General features: G+C 35.7%; 1 protein-coding gene across 18 annotated transcripts in view; it reads left to right on the top strand.

Annotated features, from left to right (window-relative positions):
• DLG1 (discs large MAGUK scaffold protein 1) overlaps nucleotides 1-18,137 on the top strand; it is a 151,198-nt gene that overhangs the window by 118,750 nt on the left and 14,311 nt on the right. For 8 of the 18 annotated variants that reach the window (XM_083849112.1, XM_083849105.1, XM_083849110.1 and 5 more), the window contains 4 exons: nucleotides 3,007-3,121; nucleotides 9,232-9,408; nucleotides 10,067-10,136; nucleotides 16,024-16,057. In XM_083849112.1, coding sequence (XP_083705238.1) covers nucleotides 3,007-3,121; nucleotides 9,232-9,408; nucleotides 10,067-10,136; nucleotides 16,024-16,057 — 396 coding nt within the window. Of the gene's footprint in view, nucleotides 1-1,261; nucleotides 2,174-3,006; nucleotides 3,122-9,231; nucleotides 9,409-10,066; nucleotides 10,137-15,231; nucleotides 15,332-16,023; nucleotides 16,058-18,137 lie in introns of those variants that run through there. The other 10 variants (XM_083849104.1, XM_083849114.1, XM_083849097.1 and 7 more) reach the window with 3 other exon arrangements.

The following is an 18,137-nucleotide window of genomic DNA, read 5'->3' as shown; positions in this document are numbered from 1 at the left end:
GATTTTGCCAGTTGTTAGCGGTGTCACACAGTGGAACACATTCAGAGCTGCAGTGATATGTGCTGCTAAGAACCTTTACAGAATTAGTATGGTTTTCCTAATGGGAATCTGGAAAAACCAGAAGGAAAATGCAGTGCTGTGGCCAGCATCAGAGGAACAAAAGTCCCTGCAGTGAATTAAATTCTGCTCTGCTGAGTACCAGATTAAAGCGCAAACCATCTGGCTAGCTGCACTCTCCAAAATGAGCTCTGTGATAGTTCCATGGATTATTTATTCTTTTGTGATCAGTAAGAACAACAAAGTTAATAAAAGAACAAGTGCAGAAACGTGCGTAGGTGAACATCTGAGAAATTGAGGAGAATATCTGCTGCAGAGTGAATGATTTTTTTTTCTATGATGCAAGCTGTCCTAGGACTATGGAGTTGTTAAGTATGTTCTGCCCTATTAAGTATGTTCTAAGTATGTTCTGCCCTATTAATTTATCTGTTGTTTTACCTGGAGCAACTAAATAATTTGGAGGGTAAGCTATGTTTTAGTCAATAAATAACAGTGTGTTTAAAAGGTTATGTTTCCTTTGCGATGCAGTGGTTTGAATTAATTTTCAATGAATTGACAGGTTAAAAACAACAACGAAAAATCTATTCACAGTGTACTTAAGTGATTCTTTAGGACATCAGAAAATCTTATCTAGGCAGCGTTCAGTCTCATCATAAGGATGAGCACCACATTCTTCCTTTCCTTGTGACTTGGCTTTGTGGCTGTTCTGAAATGTTCCATCTTGTGTGGGGAGAGAGACTAAAGAAAAGAAGGAAATTATTTTTTCTTTTTGGCCCACCCTCCCCTATCTTCAGTGCCTCGAATTGTGTGAAAAAAAATTTGGCTTGTCTCAGTTTTGTTCCTGTGTGAACAAATGTGTGAATTTTGGTATGTCTCCTGATAAGCAAAGAGCTCGCTCCCTAGCTGTTCCTGTAAAAGGAGTCTGTTCCCATGGAAGTCAGTTACACAATTTTCAGCTGTGAAAGGGAGACAGCACCTGTTAAACAGGAGTTTAATATGAACCTGTACATTCATATAAATGAACTGAAGATATGCGGCTACTGTCTGAAATCTTATTTAGATTATTCCTCACAAAAAGAGACTGTCTCAGGTTTTACGGTCTAAACAGATAAGGCCAGCAGCAGTGAGGAAGGGGGAAAACACAGCAAAACGAGGTGCCTTACCCACGGCCATGCGGTGCTGCACTGGCACAGCAGGAGTGGGCCATTCTCTCTCTGAGTCTGGGTCCTTCCCCTAAGGGATGTTGCTTTCTAAAAATTGTCGTTTTGTCACATTCCTCTTCGGTAGCCATCCAGTCATCTTGAATTCTTTTACTATTAATAATAACATCAGTAGGGTGGAAATAATGTTTTTGTTTCTTGTCACACAACGTCTTTAGTTCAGTTAGGGCTGGTATATTATTTGATCTGGGCTTTGTTTATACAAAGGCACTAGATGCTGTTCCAAAAATCAGGACAGTATCTTAAAAGCTACTAGCTTTGGGTTTTAAAGGGAAACAGTCAGGATTATTTAAGAGTCTGTTCTTATTGTCCATAATCTGCATAGGGTTAATTCTGGTTGCTATTGCTAGAATATCAGTTTTATAGTTACCTGGATGAATGAACTGGTATACCAGAAAACATTTCACAGAATGTTCTTCTCTAACTTAATTTTCTTCTTCTTCTCTTGGTTAATCTGTAAGTCTTGGTGCTTATTATCTGATGAGTGTGTGGGGAGAAATTCCTACAGAATGCAAAATGATAAATTGTTTGTGGCATTTAAGATGACTTAAGTTGAAGGAACTGCAGTTGAGAGATTTCCTCAAGATTTTTTGCATTTTTCGAGCTCTCATTATCAGTCGTGTGCGTCTTGAGTAAATTTGATGCCCCCAGGGAATGAGGGTGCAGCTAGGGAGAAGAGCACAAATGAGGCAGTTCAGCAGCTGCTCGCTGCACACGCCCTGGCTCTCCCACTGTTGACTCTGTAATCTTGCATCACGTGGGCTGGCAAAGGTGGTGGCTGTAGCGCGTTTCCTTTAACTAGAAAGGTTTTAGCAGTGGATCTGTTGATCCTGGAGTCCAAACTGTTCAACTGAAGGAAAAACTTGTTTTGAGTTCATATTTTATGCTGACAACGCGTAAGTACCTTGCTTCAGGATTTGTTTGTCCTGAAGAAGCTGTTCCTATTTTACTGTCTGCCTTCATAGATAAATCATATGCATTTAGCTTAGTTTTATTAGTGCATAGTGCTACTTAAGAACACAATCCGTTTTTCCAGGATTAACATTGTACATAATTATATAGAGGGACTTTGAATGTCTTAATGCTGCTTATAAGTGGATCGAGATTCATGCCAGAATTCTGGATTTTTTTTTCCTTTCTTGAGCTCCCATGGGAACATTGGCTAATTCAGAAATGCTTTGTGTGTTCCCCACCTTGTAGTGCTAAATTCTGTGTCTAATTTAAGTCCAGTAGTATTAAAGCATCTGTTCAATTCCAGCTTTTCAGACACTTGTAATTCCCACATCTTAGCACTTATGATATATAGTTTTGTTTATAAGTATATGCATTTCAGGTGTATGTTCTGAAGTTTTATTTTGTTCATTGGGTAAAATTTATATCAGTCTTTTTATTACTATAAAATGGTTGTTAGCAGAATTGTTTGTTTTAATTAGGAATGTACTGGTTGCCGTAAACTATATTAAATCTTTAAGTATAATGGATGTTTGCTTCTGTTTATTTGCTTTGTGTCATCATGATTATTTCAAATTTTATTTCATTTGATAAATGTAAACTTTTATGTAGCTTTTAATTACAAAACATAGTGCTTAATAAAAACATTGGATTTTGGTAGTGTTTTCTTGCATTAACAAGGCTGTAACAGACGCTTATTTTCTGAGATTTGAAGATTTATGTAAATTAATCCCCAGAGTATAGGGGAAATTAATAGCAGTGCTTCCATTTCTTACAGAATACAGCCGTTTTGAAGCTAAAATACATGATTTACGGGAACAGATGATGAACAGTAGCATTAGTTCAGGATCAGGATCATTGCGAACTAGCCAGAAGAGATCCCTATATGTCAGGTAATGGTCTTTTTCACCATATTACTAGTGTGTTTTTCTGCTTTTCTGTAGACTTAGTATTTCTGTGTTTTATACGTTAATTTACTCATTACTGAACTTACCAATTTGATATTTATATGAATGCAATATATTAAAAACAAAGTTTAACTTATTTTGATTAAAGTAATACAGCTGAAAAAAAAGTTGTATTAGCTCTGAGAACTTTGAAGAGTGGTGCTTTTACTTGCTTTTTGTTCTGCCTCTCAGAGATTATGACCAGTCAGTAAAAACATTTATTCTTTTAAAGTCTAAGTAACAATTTAGTAACTTGTTTAACTCAATTTGTGTTTTTGTGACACAGGTCTTCATTCTCCCCTTTAAGTTCTTGAGTTTAAATTTAGAGCCTCCCACAACTTAAGCTTTGGCAAGTGGCCATCTTATTTTCTTCAGCTTGCTTCGGTCATATTCTCAGCTTGTATTAGGAAATCAGAATAGCATTCTGTTACAGAATAATTTCTGTGGTAAACAAGTGATCACCAAATAGACCAAAGTGAATAAATTGAGTAGTCTTCATGAATTTATTCATACAAAATTAAACATAAAGGTGGCTTAAAGGAAGTGGGAAGTATAAAATATAAAAGCATGAAATAATTAAGAAAATAGGTAGTTTTCTCAGGAAATTGTGGCAAGATGCAGCTCATGTAATATGTAATCTTACTCCTCTGTTAGTTGCCATGTACTGAAAAGGTGTAACATTGCAAGTGTTGAATGTGGGTAAAAGGGTTGCATTTAAAAAAAATAAATGATTTTTGAGTTCCCTGAACTGACTCATCTCTGAGTTGAATAAGGACCAGCAGTAGCCTCATGGAAGAGGCCAGACCATTTTAGCAGAGCAGGTTAAGACTTCACTAGTGACAGTGCTTGCTTTAAACTTGATTTAAAATGTTGTAGGACCTCACTGGCTTACCTGCTAAAATACTTGGCTCAGGTGCTATTGCCTTCTCCCATTTAGAAATCAACCTCAAACAGTTCCCATCTCCCAGTTGTGCTTGATATCTGTTTACAGGGCCACAAAATGGAAAAAAAACAAAAGAGAAAATTGAGCTAGATTAATGCATTTAGTCTGACATAGTTCCCTGATCACTGTACTCTTGTGGAAATAAAGCGTCCTCCGGAAATGGGTGCAGCTTAGGAGAGAGGAGTCTTAGAATCTGTTTTTACTGGTATTGCCATCAAAAGAAATGCTGGTGAAAATTTAGTCTCAACTGTAAGCAATGAAACACTGCTCCAAACATTAAGTTTGTGGATTATTATTATTATTTATTATTATTTTACTGTTCTCCATTTTCTTAATCTTAAATTTCTGTTCTTTGGCGGATCAGACTTCAAATATATATATATAAAATTAAAGGTCACTGTAAATATTCAGTGCAACAGGTTGTATTGGCTTTACATGGCAAGGATGGCAAGGGTTTGGTAGCGGGGTAGGCTGCAGGGGTGGCCTTTGTAAGAAGAGTCTAGAAGCTGCCCCATATTAGCAGAGTTGATTTTGTTGAAGTCTGGGGAGTTTTAATGCAGCAGAAGGGAATTTTTTAAGGATGTTCTTAACATGGTGACTCTTGTTAATCTTACACCAGATTTCTGTAATTTCATCTGTATGTTTCCCATGTCCCCGTTTTTCTCACAGATGCACATTCTTGACCTGCATCTGTGTTTCTGCAGGCCCAGAGTAAGCTGCTTAAAATAGCAATATTAACTTTAACCTACAAAAAAATGGAGTATTTCACATGATTCATCTCCCACTAGTACACTGTACAACCATATAAACACACCTGCTGGTACACGTATTCTATGCCCAAAGCAGATACTGTTTTGTTCATGATACAGTATCTATTGAGCTTTAGGAAAGAAAATCTTATGCAAGGCAGCTACCTGGATAATTGCATACTTGCTCAGAAAAGGCTCAGACATTTGCAGTCTGTTTCTGAAGGCTTTTAAAGAAATGTAATGAATTATTCACTTAGGGTTTCTTTTTAGATTGACCATAACATGTAGCCTGTATGTTTTGACCTCTTACTTCGGTAGCTTTATCTGGCTTCTGTTTTTTCATAGTTGTTTTTTTTTGTAGTTTGCCTTAAATATTTTTAGGGTCACAATTTAAATCTCCAAGGATAAATGCTTAAATACTAATGATAAGTGCTCGATATCAGTTAGCCACGTCTTATTTCCATCGGTAAGTATACATAGGGACATTGTGGTTAGATCTTCACATCCATAATCACAAGATTTATCACCTTAGTCCTCATCATGTAACTAAGCCTAAACAATCTTAAGTGCTTTTATTTTGCTTGGTTAGCTATAGCCTATAGCTCTAGCTGTAGATTCTAAACCACTTACATTGATGTTCACACATTCGTCTGGAATTTTAAGCCTCTGACAAGCAGTTTATGTAATTCTTATTCCCTTGAAGTTATCTGTGAATGGTTGAGGTTGTGCTTTTGACTTTGTCAGCTGCAGAAAATGCAGCCTTCTCCAGACTTAGCAGAAGCCTTGCGGAGACTGGTGATTCTATTTCCAAGAAAGATTTTTGAAACTCCATAGTCAGCTGTGTTGTAAGTTGGAACAAAAATCTAAAATGCAAATATTCCTCATGAAAAGTACTTCTCCACCCACGGCCCTTTACAGAGAGTGCTGCTATGGTTTTTGAGATCCATTCTTGTCATCACATCAAAAGATGCCAAAGACTGGTAGGCAACTTGGTTACACATGCAGGATGGGTTCACATCTTTTCTCTCCGGTTTCCAGTGTAATTTTTGACATCACTGAAGTAAGTTTTAAGAATCTTTGAACATATTGCTAGATACTGACAGAACGTGTTGGCTATCCCACTTATGCCTTATTATAAGTCACTTCAGTATCATCAGTCTGTACTTTTAATTGAACCAATTCAAAAACAGGTTTACAAACTGAAGCTAAATCTCTGTAATATTAGTTTTTTTTTGATGTGCCTTTAAAATTCCAGTTATATAACGTAAGCCAAATTGAATAGTAAAACCAACCATAAAATGTTTATGGGCATTCAATCACAGTTGTAAAAAACAAATAAAAGAAAATACTCTGAGAATAATGGTCTGTGGTGATATCTCAAAATCATGGTAACAAAATCGCAAACAAAATGAGATGCATTCTTGCCCCCCTATAACTGAAACATGATCTCTTTATAAATAGTCTGCCTGTAAACAGCATTTTGGGGGTGTTATGAAATATTAAGGAAATGACGATTGTGTTTGCCTGAAAATATAATTTGAAGCAAAATAGCAGATTTTTCTTAATTGCATGCATCTTAATATATGATGAATAGCAATATAACAAACAGTCCTTGGAGGACAGTATAAATATAGCAGTTCAGCAGCAACTAACTCCTTGATTTGCACATCTAATTCTCTCTTTCTCCCCTGACTAATTACGATGCACTGATTTAATGACCTTCTCTGATTGCTGCTTTATATTTCTTTTGATCTTTATTTTAAGAGGAGAGAGATTGTCTCATAATGTTTCTGTTCTTACATCTGAGCTATACCTATATGCTCTCTTCCTTCATCTGCAAATTCAAAAAGCACATATGAAAAAGTGAAATTCTTTGATGGCATCAAATTTCTTTGATAATATATTGCCAGGGAGTAAACTTGTTCTATACTTTATCTAACCTCGTATGACAAGTATCAGTGTGCAATATCTGTAGAATGCAGATCTGAAAGTGGCATTCACCACTGTGCATTTTTCTAACCAGCATGATGCATTATGAATTCAGACAATGGTGCTGATTTCTCCTTGGATTGAAAATGATTGCAACTCCAAGTGGAAGAAACTTCACGGTTTGGAAATCATTAGGAAATTTTAATTAGATCCATTGAAAAATAAGATTGGTGTTAGTAGCAGGCCTGAATAGTGTACTCAACTGCAGGAGAAGCTTAATTAGTCATCCTTATGTTGTTCCGATGCTTCAAACATCTAGTTTTAAACAGCTTTCCCAGAAACTCAGGGAGAAAAAGAGAAGCTCCTTTATAGGATAGCCTTCATTCCCAAGTGGTAAGATTAAATCATGTTTCAGAAAATAGTACAGAGGGATGCTTCTGCTGCCACAGGAATTCCCTGACTGCTTTGTTCAGCAAGAATACTCTAAAATAAGAAATGCTTCACTAAAACTTCATCAGCAGCCTATCATACTGAAAGCAATGAGCATAGCCAGGTAAAAGACATGATGGAAATTCTGGTGCTATTAACACAGATGTTAAATTTTTGGCTTTGAGGCATAAGCATTCATGAAACTTGCAACTTGCCTTCAGTTTCTGCTGTTGTCCAACTGAAGGAACCAAGTTATCATTTTAGTGATGTTTTGCTTCCAATTTATACAGGGCAAAATAATAGGGACTTGGTGCTTTCTCTTTAAAATATTTTTTTAAGGACTTGTCATTTAAATTAAATGAAACTTAAAAGTAGAATAAATGTTGTGGGACAGTGTTCAAAGTCCTGGTTGATCAGAAATAATGAATTTATTTTAAAATAAATCTCTCTTTGTGTTATAACTTCCACTAAATAAATGTATACATGGTATTGTTAATCTACAATCAAAGTCTCCATACAGGGGGTATGACCTTATGTTAAAGGTGAATTGATGTGATGGAGCAATGTGTCACTGGTTATGAGCAAATACAGTTCAAACAGAAAGAAATACCCTCAGTGCTTTAAAAAGGCAAAAATCACAAAGCTAAGAAGCGGTTGAACAAACTCTTACAACTTACAGGTACTTACATGAGTAAAAGAATTTCTGAGACACTAAAAATCTAGTACAAAAAGGTACGTAAACCAGTATTTGGGGAGAAGAAATTAACCTAATTTGTACAAGAGAAAGGACACCATCTTAAATCATTGCATTAGGATCTATTTGCTCTTTCCTAAGGTTGTGTTGGACTTGGTATCAAGTCTCTAAATTGCAACAGGGTATCATTTAGAAAGTGCATCACTGACAAACGTATGAGCTTGCAGATGAAATACTTGAGGACTTTTTTGGGCTGTGTCATACAGGCACTTCACTTTACATCTGTTCATATGCCTTTTTGAAAAGTAAAATAAGAGTCTTTTATAAGGCATAAGCTTAGGAGTGTCTCTTTCATTTCAGTAAGAGGCTCCTGTCATTCATTTTCACATTTGCACTAAACCCTTGGTTGTGCTGGGAGAAACATACTGTAAGTCTCGTCGGTTTCTCAGGGAACTGATCCAGATTTAAAATGATCCAACAGGGCGAAATTAATTTTAACACTTATCTATTCCACAGTATGGTGTACCATGTTCGTTTCTAAGCAATTTTGCTCTCATAACCAAGGAAGGGTAAGGAAGCAGTACAAAGCAGCAGTGAATGTGGGTATGGATAGCAGCGGGCTTGAATAAACCACCCTTGCTGGCAAAGAGAACGCTGATAGAGCTGTAGCCTGCAGCTGGTGTTCAGGTAGTGCTAGTGCCTGTTATTTGAAAATCGGCTGACCTTGGAAAAAAGGATGAGATTCCCCTGAAATGGTAGGGAATCTTCCAGAAGAATGCACCTCAAGCTTTTTGCTTTGTAGTACTACAGTGGCCAAGTTCTGTTCAGATCATATTTCTAACCTTTTTTTCTTGCAAGTCTGTGAGCAGGAAATTGACAGTAACTTTTATTTACTGAAATAATCCAGATTTGTAACTTGTAACTAAGTACATGACAAAACTTTCAACAGTGCTCTATGCATCAATTCCATTTTTTGCCATAGGCTGACATGTAACTTGCTCTACACAAAGTATTTTTTGAATTGCAGGGGGGCATTTTCTTGTGGACCTTCTGCAAAGTACTATAGTTTACTATGGACCTAGTTTATTCTCATTCATTAAAACTTATACATTTTGTTTGTGTTTGAATACTATGCTGACCATTCTCAGGGGAGTTGTGGGGGGAGAGTGTGTATTCAGCATCCTCCTTTTAAGCACATGTCAGAATGATACGGTCATTTCTGAATGCTTAATTAAATCTAGTGCTATTCATTTGCCCCTGTGTCTTTTCAGCTTTTTCTATGTATATTTATTTATTTTTCTTCTCAATGCAGAGCTCTTTTTGATTATGACAAGACTAAAGATAGTGGCCTTCCAAGTCAAGGGTTGAACTTCAAATTTGGCGATATTCTCCATGTCATTAATGCTTCTGATGATGAATGGTGGCAAGCACGGCAGGTAACTCCAGATGGAGAAAGTGATGAAATTGGAGTTATCCCAAGCAAACGCAGGTATGTCATAATATTGTATTGACTTTGAGATGTCTACTATTAAATTTTCTAATGAGTGAGTTTAATATTACACTATTTATGTATAAGAAGGTGGAAAGTAAATTTTGTGTAATATGATGTTGCTGGTGGCAACTCTGCAGTTGAGCATTAGACTTGGTTCAGAATTTTACAGGTTGAGAAAAACATTAAACTTTACCCTCCAAAATACTCCAAAAAATATTTTTAAAATTATTTTTTAAAAGTAAAACGTTGGAATTCTTTCTACCCCAAAGCTGGGAAATGGGCAAGTCTTTCTTGGGTGGACAAAGCTGAGACACACTGTTTGGCATTGGCAAATAAGAGATTAGGTGGTCTGAATCTCAGTATCTGCTGATTGCTCATGGTTGAAGATACTCACTTAGGGACATGCTTTTTCTTTTTACACCTGGACTTACTGAATCTATTCAATCACCTTATGCTCCAAAGCCCTCACAGCTCATCAGTTGAGAAATAAAGCCCTGCTTTTCCAACACAGTCTGCCATTCATTTTCTGAAGAGGCCATTAGCAACAAAAATCTTTACTATAGAAGGTGCACTATATGTTTACATTGTGAAAAGTACTAATTTGAGATTCTAGAATTTTGCTAATTTAATTGATTTGTGTCTGCTCTTCTGGTAGAGTTGAAAAAAAAGAACGAGCCCGTTTAAAGACAGTGAAATTTAATTCCAAGACGAGAGGAGATAAAGGGGTGAGTTTATGAAGTGCAAATTACACCTGGTGTTGTGAATGGTAACACTTTCCAGTGGGTTATATATGTAGACTCTGTTTCAGTTTTTAGTGAAAAGGTGAAATAGTGTCAAATAGAAATAAAATGATTCTGAAAACTAAAGCAAATTTTAATAGTAAGCTGTTGCCAAAGCACTGCAAATTAAAGAATTAGCTTAGAAATACATACTATTCTTAATACTGTAGTGTAACAGGAGTTTGTATATACTAATCAGTTATTGAATAGTGCCATTTAGAACAGCACTGCATGTGCTACTTATAAAGCCATTTAGGCCTTTGGTATGGATTGTGCTCTTGAACTTCTTTTTTGGGAAGAGGCTTACTACCAGTTTTCAGAAAAATTAAAATGTTTCTTTTGTTATTTTTTTTAATGTGTCTAGAAAACAATCAAAACAAAATTGCTCAACAGGGCCTCTGTGATTAAAAAGAGGTTTTGTAATGTGCACAGTTACCCAGGCAGTATAAAGTAAATTCTTTCTTACAACTGTGGATGCAGAAGCTTTAAAGAATTTTTGTGCAGTGGAATAGGCCACCAGAAACTCTAATCTTTCCTCATTACTAGCCAGAAACAGTCTCTACCTCACAGCTGTTTTTTCTCACCCCTGCTCTCTGTTGGTACAAATACTGTTGTGGCTGTGCTCAAAGCACATAAAGTAACCAATGCAGGTGAAAAGTAACCCAGTCCAAAAGAAATTGTAGTCAAATCCCTTGGTGCAGTTCACTGCTTAATATGTAAACCTTGCCCCAGTAAGTGTGCTGGGGCAGTAGGAATGAGCAGTGAGGAAGCGAGGTAACTGCTTTTGTAGCAATAGGAATGCTTGTAGCCTAAATTATAACAGTTTAATCATAGTAACGGTCTTGTTTTCTTTGGATTTTAAGTGAGGCTTTTTTTACAACATATTGGCTGTTATGAAACAAGAGAAACATTTTCACAACCTTACAATTTTTACCAATATTATATAACTGGTAATTTCAACACTTATATATATGCATTTTAGGTGTAAGAACCTTCTAAAGTAAAAATATACTGCCATTTATAAAAAAAAAAATATCTGAAATATGTTCTTAGTTCCTGAGGAAGCTGTTTCTTTTAGATATTTTTTCAAATAGCACAATGCTGTAACATTACTTATTATTGTAGATATAAAAGATTTTTTTTTGTCATTTATTTTAGTTACAGTGTTTTCATAACTTCAAAAATGAAACAAAGTAGTAAGGCTTCAGTAATTTATTTGGATACTTTAAAGGTATCCAAATCCATATGTGCATTCCTCTGCTACATGTTAAAAGTTTCAGTTTAGTTTACTAATGAAGAAAATGACATTTTTTTTTTTTTTTCAATATCTTTAGTTATTTTCTGATTAACAGTTACAGTCCTGCATTGGGGATTCCTTTGATTATTAGCATTTCATTTTCTTTTCCCTGTTATGGTACATTCATAATTTCATATTGGAATAAAATGTTATCAACTGATGTGGTAATTCTTAACCTGGTCATTTTTGTATTTGGAGTTCATTTTTTAGAAGTCACTTAAAAAACATGTGTCTTAAATATCTTAGATTGTTTAAACTGCATTAAGTTATTTTTCAAATATTGCCATGTTCTTTGAGAAGATAATTGCATGTTTTTGTAGTTTGTCTACCAATAAACTGTAAACACTTAATTAGCTATGTATTTGAAATAGCATTTGACAATAGAAGAGTTAGTACACAATCACTGTGTACTAACAGCACCAAAGATACGCATGGAAAACTGAGTGGAAAAGCAACTACGCTTGCCATTGATACAGAACTGCAGTTCTTTTTCTTTAGTAACACTTCATTTTGCAAACACTCTTACACTTGTTCACAACCTTTTGCTTCAGCTGTAAATGTTTTAACATTACAGTTTCTCTTTAAATTATTCTTCCTGTATTTGTCATGGTGGTATTTTTCCCAGTAAGTTGTCTGCAACATACATGTCTTCATGGACTGTGTGCGTTATTGTGTCTGTTTATGGTAATTCTCCATGGACAATATGAAATACCAACTTTGAACAATTCTTCAAAAGTTCTACATTAAAACCTTAAAGAATAACCCTAGTGATGGCAAACATTAAAATCTATGTTCCTTTCATTTTAAGGAACACCAAGAAACTGGAGCAGAAATGTTTATTTTTTTGTTTGTACCTTTCATATAAATATTTACTTCACTTTCTGTGCTGCTTCTGTTTTAATATATTCTTGCTTATGATGCCTGTTCATGATTTGCAGTGGGCTTATGAAAAAATTAATACAATTACTATGCATTTGCAACTAATAAGCAGTTCTCTCCAGCTTTTTATAATCATGGTATCTTTTAAAAATAATCTTTTGGCTAATCTTTTATTCAAAATCAGTACAATATTACCTTTAATTTCTTTTTTTTTTTTTTTTGGCGATGGAACTGACTCTGACCATTATACATGCAGTATGTGAAACTTAATATTACTTCAGTAAGATTTCCTATAGAGAAGGTTAAAATTATTAGTGTTATGAAATATTTTCAAAACTAAAATGAAGAAAATGATTATCCTTTATGAAATAAAAACATTGGCTACATCTTATAGTTATACAAATTGCAAAATCTCACCACCCCAACAAAACTGCACAATTTTTGCTTTGTTATTATTTTTATTTACATATTTTTTTGCCCAAACTGAGGGTCTTGTCCCAATGGGACAGTTATATAGATGTGAGACTTCTACCTCTCAGAATTCATGTTACAGTATTTTTCAGTATGCTCAGCAAAGATCTACTCCTTTGGGCATACTTCTTTGTCACCTTCGTTCTGTAGATTCCAGTAATGTTTCTGGTTATGAGAAATCAATTCCAATGACTTGTTGGTTTCGTACAAAGAAGGTCAAGCAAGAGGACCATAACCCAAAACCTTGCCAATGCCAACCATGGTTCCTACAAGCATATGGTTAGCTTGAAAACAGTTCTTTTGTCCATGTGCGAGATTGGTAGGTTACCAGCTCTTACAGTGAAAATGACAGTTTTAGTGGAACACAGATGCCAGCCAATTAAAGGTTTTTTGGCTACTACTAAAAACAATATTGCTATCGCCAGAGCTTGGTGCTCATGACACCTATGGTGCTCCTATGGTACAATATGCCTCTTTAACACTTGGTAGTTTAAAGCAAACTTTTTTGACAGTGGTAGTGAAAATATCACTGGATTTTTCACTGGGTGATATTGCCAAGCAAGTCTGTATTAAAACAGATGGCCAGAAAGACTGTTAATACTTGGAGCAGGATGCAGCTTGTGTTGCACTATAGGTATTCTCTTTAGGAAGGCCAAATTCTTGTTTTGTACTTGTACCAAAGAAGGTGGGCCACGATTTGAAAAACACAGTCCTTTATGACTCCTACTTATTACTATATTTCATTCCATCCTTGGTGCTGATAGCAAAGGTAGTATAACTTCTTGCAACCGTGTTCCATATAATTAAGGAAAGATGAGCTCACACTAAACTAAATAAGATAGATGTTAATTGAAAAGAAACATGCCCTAAATTGTAGAAATAGCTGTTAATGGGATCTTTTAATGTGTGAATTGAATATATTTTGGTTATTTCTAAAAGTAGCTTTTTAAAAATGGTTCTGTGGAAGTTTTATTACTTCCCATGGCATATCAGCTGTGTTTGGCTTACAAACAAGTAGTGCCCCAGCAGAGTAAGATCTCAAAACCAAGCTGGTCATTTGACTACTTTTGCTGTTTTCCCAGTAATAGAATTTCTGCAAACCAAATGACACAAACATGGCCAATTACATAGCCTGGCAAAACTGCTTAGGTGATTCACTTATGCCTAAAGGAAAAAAGAAATTTCATCTAGCATGAAATTAGCTCTCTCGGTTCTGTGCATAATTACAATAAAAAGTGTTATTGACCTATTTATACGTCAAGGCTCTTAATTTACTTTCTATAGAACAGTAAGCTAAAGGTGCTGCAGTCACATAATGTCTCCAGCAAAAGACATGACAGATGACTAAAACATTTGTTTTAGTAATTATACCTGTAAGCATACAGATATATGAATGAAAATATATTCATGCCCTCCATCACTTAAACAATAAGCACGATAATAGTTGATATGCAAATGGGCAGATATATGTATGTCTATATAGATAGCTCAAGAAATTTTCTTAGCAGTTAACATCAGCAGTTGCTGAGTATGGGCCTTGGACATGAAGGGTTTTCCACGTTAGAATTCTTCGCTGTAAATGCACAGCTGAAAAATAATTACTACAGTAAACAAATGAAATGAGTTGATATCTTTTGAAAGTGGGCCTTGGTACTGGGATGCAGACTTTCTTAGAATGAAGTCATTTTTTCCAATATACTTGTAATGAATTGCAATAATGAAAGAGTGAAAAAAATATTTTTTTCTGGATATTTTTGCGCCCCCCCCCCCCCCCCTTCCTATTTCACTGTTACTTTCATAGTTTTACCATAAGAGAATTCAATACAATGCTAGCTTTTAACTTTACTTTTTCATTGTTCTGTGGTATTTTATTTAGCAGCTATCACCAAAGTATTTACAGTTTTGCCTTTTCAAACGGGTAACACTGGCAGATATTTCTGGTGAGCTGTTATGGTGCCATTTGTTTGTAAAAAGCATGTGTAAATATCTGTCCTTTTTTTTTTTTTTTGACTGGCTATAATCCCTAAATTAGATAATATCCATGATTTAATTGGCTTTGTTTGAGTTCATTCTGGTTTGGCCATCTTTTGGCAGCCTAGTTTTTCACATCTCGTTACACTCACAGCAAGCCTGTTTGTGAAATACAGGTCAGGCCTCACAGGGTAAACCAGCCTGACAATTCTCTTGGAAGTAAGCATGTGAAATACAGAGGGGGTGAGCAAAGCCATGATCCTGATCTCTCTCGACTTTATATGAGCTGAGAAGACACTGTTAAATTGGAATATGCACTGCATAATGTGGTTATAGGAGTCAGCTTCCACAAAGCTGCTGGTCTGGGCCTTTGTTCACACAGAATTAGACATCCTTTGTTTTGCCCCTCCTTCTCTTCTTCAGCAGTCATTCAATGACAAGCGTAAAAAGAACCTCTTTTCCCGAAAATTTCCCTTCTACAAGAACAAGGACCAGAGTGAGCAGGAAACCAGTGATATTGACCGTAAGTATGTGGCACTCAATGAGAGAAAAGCACACGTAGAAGGGCCTGCTAGATTGCAGTAGGGTGTTACTATGGAGACAGTTTCATGAGCTGCAACAGGCTAACAAGCTCGATGTGCGAATGACAAACCAATTTATAAAATCAATGCAATCATTCGTTTGCTCTTTACGTAAATTGTAACCAAAGAATGTCCCAGTTTGTAGAAAACTGGATAATACTGTCGGATAAGTATGTCTAACTGGAGGAGGTAACAGCTCTCCAGTGCCGTCAGTAATGGTTCCTCAGTCCTCACCCTGAGGAGAGTGCGGAGCAGCAAAGCAAGTATGGCTGAGTTTACCAGGCTTTCCAGTCGGTCCCTTTAGACTGGTAGCTTCCAAGTCATTCTATTCTAATTTGCTTTCCTTAATGAAGAGAAAGTACTTTGACTTTGTTGTTGCCTGCACTAAAAAAAAAAAGTCTTCTCAAAAAGTATTTTTACTGATTCAGACCAGGTCTGTTACAAGCTGCAGTCTCTGCCGTTTGCACCAGTGATAACACTTCATGTGCCGGTCTGGTTAAATCCTATGGACTTACCTTCCCCTGTGATGTTCTGGGAACTGTCTCCTGTCGTAGCGCCAATTTTATATATTACTGACAATTATTTTCTTTGTGATTGTCTTTTTATTGCTTGCCCTCTGGGGACTACTCTGCAGGAGGTCCCTGACGACATGGGATCAAAAGGCCTGAGTAAGTGATCAAAATACTCCCAAGTTATTTTAACCTCCATCTGAAAAACTACTTTTTTTAAAAACAGATCTCTTTGAGACTGGTGCTCTACTGGCATAAGGAGGTTGACTAAAAATGTTTCGTAAGATTTTTCGAGTTTGTAATGTTCTGGGGATTTTTGCTTTCAGGAACATGTTACTTTTTAATTGATTGTGACGTTAGTGGGTTTTTGTTGTTGTTGTTCAGAAGCTTACCAGCACTTACTTATTTGTCCTTGATAGTGACTGTATTTGTAAATTTGTTGATATATTTTGCTAATGTTATTTTAGTATTGGTTTTGTGTTTTATTATTTAAAAAATGACTTTTCACAGTCATAGCACAACTGTTGTCATAATTTAAGTAGTTGGCAGTCCTCTCTCTAGGTGATGGATATCTTCAGCTCTTTAAAAACAAGACAAAGAAAAGCTTTCCTTAACAGATGCCATGAGAGTTTTTCTCTGAACTCTTATGATGCTCTTAGACCACCACTGACTAGGTAGAGGGGTAGTTGATAAAGGAGACACATAAGCATTAATTTTGTTTCCTGCAGAAATGCCTGGTAACTGATTGAATACAGCAAGATTCAAAAGTTGCTGAATACTGTAACAGATCTGTGTATACAGACATCACCTCTGGACTAAAATAAATAGTCATAACGTGTCTTTCATGACAGATATTAAACAAGTAGATTGTTAGGTGTTTATGGGATAGTAAAATTGGTCACTAAAGATAACGTTTCTTCCCAGGGCGTAACTGTTCCCTTTATTCTCATCCTCTATGTTATGCTCTGTGTTCCTGAAATTACATGTAGGAAGTGGGATACTTCTATGCTCGGCCTCAGTCACTTAAGTAAATAAAAATGCTGGTAGCAATAAAATTAATCTTCCATTTCTGAAACCAGTTTCAAGGAGATTATTGGTCTGGAGCAGAATACCAATCATAATCAACTTCTGTGGCCTTATAATCATTAAACTATGTAATGTGGTCCAGAAATATCACTAGGTAGTTCTGTAAAAAGACAAATGTCTATTCTGAGCCTTTTTTTCAGCAGTCCAACTTTTGGAAACTGCCTTACCGTGCTTAACACAAGCTCTGCTACCTTGGCTCTGCAAGACTGCTTGCCACAATAGACCAGTTATCAGTTTACCACAACTTGTGTTCTTAATTGATTAGTACAATGTCTCCCCTGGAAGGCAATTCTGCCATGTTCTATTATGAGGCTTTTAAACATTTATTTTTTTCTTCCATGCCTATATGGGCATTCTTTTTCCAAAGCAAGAAAATGAAATGGAAGTGGGTCTGAATTTCTGGTACTCACAAACATTTGTAAATATGTTTTCTCCTGCACAGAAACAAAGTGGAAGTTTGTTCTAATCACAGATGTTAAAGATATTGGCCAATTAAAAAAATATATGTATTTTAAAAGATTAACTAGTTTACATGTGACTGATGTTTTTTTGTTGTTTATCAGTCACTAAGACATACTTGTTCCATACCTGTTTTGTTTCCTTCGGAGTCCTCTTGCTTCCTTCTCTTTTATCTTGTGGCGGAGGAACCACACTAAATTCAATGTATTATAAAGACTTCCAATGAAAACAATATGTATCATTCTATGCACACAGCTACATAATATTAATTTTGATTATATTTATTTTGTGAAGATCAAACACAAGTTTCTTTGTACAGTCTTAACCCATGAACATAAGAGTGCTTTTCATTAGAAAGAGATGGTCATTTGCTGGCATGAAAATTTTTTCATTACAAAAAAGTCCAGCAATATCAAAAGTGACATTTGTTCTCTAGATTTGTACAATTTGCAAGTAACAGAATAGATTGATATGTGATGTTCTTCAGTTGAGTTAATTTTTGTCATAAACACGTTTAATGCTTTCTGTTACACACAAATTAAAGTAAATATACATTATAGCTTAAAGGTACTGAAATATTTTGATTACTATGAAAAAGACATGAAATTTGTATAGATGCTCTAGAGTAAAAGTCAGGAGCTTTTGAGTAGTAAATCCTTACTAGAGGAAACAATGCCGTAGCTGGGTGTCTGTT

This window comes from Anser anser (assembly GCF_964211835.1).
Source record: "Anser anser genome assembly, chromosome: 9".
Taxonomy (NCBI): domain Eukaryota; kingdom Metazoa; phylum Chordata; class Aves; order Anseriformes; family Anatidae; genus Anser; species Anser anser.
The sequence above is the reverse complement of the archived record's forward strand: the minus strand, read 5'-3'. Positions and strand labels throughout refer to the sequence as shown.